The sequence below is a fragment of the Poecilia latipinna genome, unplaced genomic scaffold, assembly GCF_001443285.1.
Source record: "Poecilia latipinna isolate Pla-1442-1.1 unplaced genomic scaffold, P_latipinna-1.0 Scaffold492, whole genome shotgun sequence".
NCBI lineage: Eukaryota > Metazoa > Chordata > Actinopteri > Cyprinodontiformes > Poeciliidae > Poecilia > Poecilia latipinna.
Genome location: NW_015113108.1, coordinates 110,372 through 113,027, shown reverse-complemented (window position 1 = coordinate 113,027; position 2,656 = coordinate 110,372). Strand labels below are relative to the sequence as shown.

The following is a 2,656-nucleotide window of genomic DNA, read 5'->3' as shown; positions in this document are numbered from 1 at the left end:
TATATATATATATACTTAAAATTCCCATATCCCATGCTACATTTTCACATGGTTAGGATATTGATTCATAACCAAACCCTGCTTTAAACTTGTACTGATGCTGTTTGGTCTCTGATTTTCTAACGTTTCCTTTATCAACCAGCTGGATTTATAATTAGTTTAAACTTGGCTTCTCTTGTGGAGGTAGCTGGTTGCACTGGATATTGCTTAGGAGTTTCATACTAAAGGGGACAGATTACAAATGTATGCAACATTTATTTTTATTAGTAAGAAATGAATCATGTATCATGTAAATGTATCACAATTATGCCCAACTTTGTGTCGGTTTTATTCTAATAAAATACACTGAAATTTAAGGCTGTAACGCCACATTTTTTTTCCCAGGCGAACGCCCTCTAGTCTTTGGGATGTCTGCCTTTTGTGATTTCATCTGTGGGGGTACAGGCTGACTAAACAGCATCAAAATCAAACCACTCCTTCTAGGAACCTCACTTTTTTTTCCCTCAGTGGTTGTAGTGCAAGCTTTTTTTACTTGCATATGCTTGCCAGTTTTATTGGGCTGAATCCAGTTGGATTGATATCCCGTTCCTGCCATTAGACGCAAGTAGAAAACAAAAAAGAAAAGAAGGGCAGACGTGTTGATTTAACACGCATGATGTCTGAGTTGGGTGATGCGATATTTGTTGAGTTTTTGACCAGTCCTTGGACAGAAACTCAAGGTTCGTACCTCAATCTCTTGCACTTGTTCCTCATTAGTGATGTACATCTGCTGTAAAGAGTCCTCCAACTCTTTGTTCCTCTCCAGTAAAGTCTTCCCCAGCTCTGCTGCCAGGTGGAGATCTGAGAAACAAAGAGAATCGGTGAATAAAGGGAGCCAGAATCAAAGAATAATGGGGAGAAAAAAAGAAAGAAAAGTGAATGATGAATGAATGGATGAATATTTATGCCACCAAATGAAAGGCGGAGCAAGATAGATTGTGGACTATTCTGGAAGTAAAATACTAAATATAGCAGAATAATTTATATTATCACTGCCAGAGTTAATGGTGAACATTGCTCTATTTTAGGTGAGAGAATAATAGAGTTCGGGACGATCAAACAGGTCGTCACGCCGCCTTCGTTCTGCAGCGAAGCGGCTCAATTATAGAAGAAAGGCAGAGAGCCAGGCCTCTCCGCTCCCCGGCGAGTAATGCATGAAGGTCAGGCGCCGATGCCAAAATAATTTCTCTCTCTGCTGAGATGCAGCACAGCGAGACGCTGGAGACTCTATGATGAAAGTTTAAAATAAAAGTGTTCTTTTGGCAGCGTTTCCATCCAGGCTCCCACACCGAGCTAAATGCACATCCAAAGTAAGATGAGTCACTGTCGTCGCTCTCTGTTCTAGCTGTGGCCTGACTCAGCGGACCTGGTGGCCCACATTGCCGGGCGTCAGCAAGATGCGGACTGCAGCATCTCTGGAAGAAAAAAACAAAAACAAAAAAAGGGCGCCAGAGGACATGCTTTATACATCCTGCTCCCGATGCTAATAAGGAGTGGTGAACATCGGATAGTACTCCGACTTGGATGTTTCTACTTGGGTTGTTTATTAGTAACCGTGAGTAGCAGAAACCCACTAACTTCTCCAGTAATTAGTCTGCCTAATATATCGAAATATATCACATTTATTTCATTTATCGAATGCATCACTGTTGTCCAGATAACGAAAGAAACTGAAGAAAACAACTCAGAAAATCGCCATTGCAATATTCAGCAACGGTTTCACAATTTCACGTTTACTTGACGTTGTGAGAAGAAGAAAAAAAAAAGTCTTCAACTGTGACCAATTTCTTTTCAGTAGGAATAAAGTTACTAAATGTCACTAGATGTTACAGTTAGGAACTTCACTTCTGGTACCAATTCCAGCAACTGGAACAAAAGAAACAAAAGATACTAAATGTGTCGTTGTGTGTTCAATTGCCAAAAAACAACGTTGCAAATCAATCTTTGTCGCTCAGCACAGACCTGAAACTGACCCACACAGGATGATGTCACACAGGGTGGAGACCCTTTCGTTTTTACACCATGTGTGAAGAGCTGGGACCCTCCCTCAGAGGAGCAGAGACCGTCTCTGTAACCTCTAAAATCCCTGTTTCCCCATAGCTTACAGCTATGACCTGATATGCCATATAAAACAACTTTTGTTTCCAGTCAGTGGATCCACTCGTAGAAGTGAGTTCATGGTTTTATACGTAAATATCCCGATGTCTTCCACAGCTGTGTTGTCTCGGTAGGTGCATATCACCCGTGAGATTCAATGGAATGTGGAAAACAGGACTTCTCGTGTTTCCATTTTCCTTTGCTGTAGACGCTGTACAGAGCAGGCTAAAGTAACAACACCGGCAGTTTATCGGGCAAGAAATGTTACAATCAAATGAAAGCCAAGCTAAAGCGTAATCATTCTCAGAAGCCATGGATTTAGATCTTGGACAAAGGTCTGTCATAAATCATGCAATTGATTTATTTATTGCATGATAAATTGAATCAAACATAATAATTTTCATTCGTACTATTTATCAGTTGCCTCTTTTCTGCCAAAAAATGGAAAACAAAAGTCTTCAGTCTGGTGCATTGGTCTGCACTAGCCTCCCCCCCCCCCCCCCCCCCCTTTTTTTTGTTC

The 2,656-nt window shown here is 41.0% G+C and overlaps 1 protein-coding gene across 1 annotated transcript in view; it reads right to left on the bottom strand.

The window, feature by feature from the left end:
- The window catches only part of LOC106952102 (cerebellar degeneration-related protein 2-like), a 17,684-nt gene that overhangs the window by 8,882 nt on the left and 6,146 nt on the right, over window positions 1–2,656 (bottom strand). Inside the window, exon 2 of the mRNA XM_015040004.1 lies at window positions 728–840. Coding sequence (XP_014895490.1) covers window positions 728–840 — 113 coding nt within the window. The remainder of the gene's footprint in view (window positions 1–727; window positions 841–2,656) is intronic.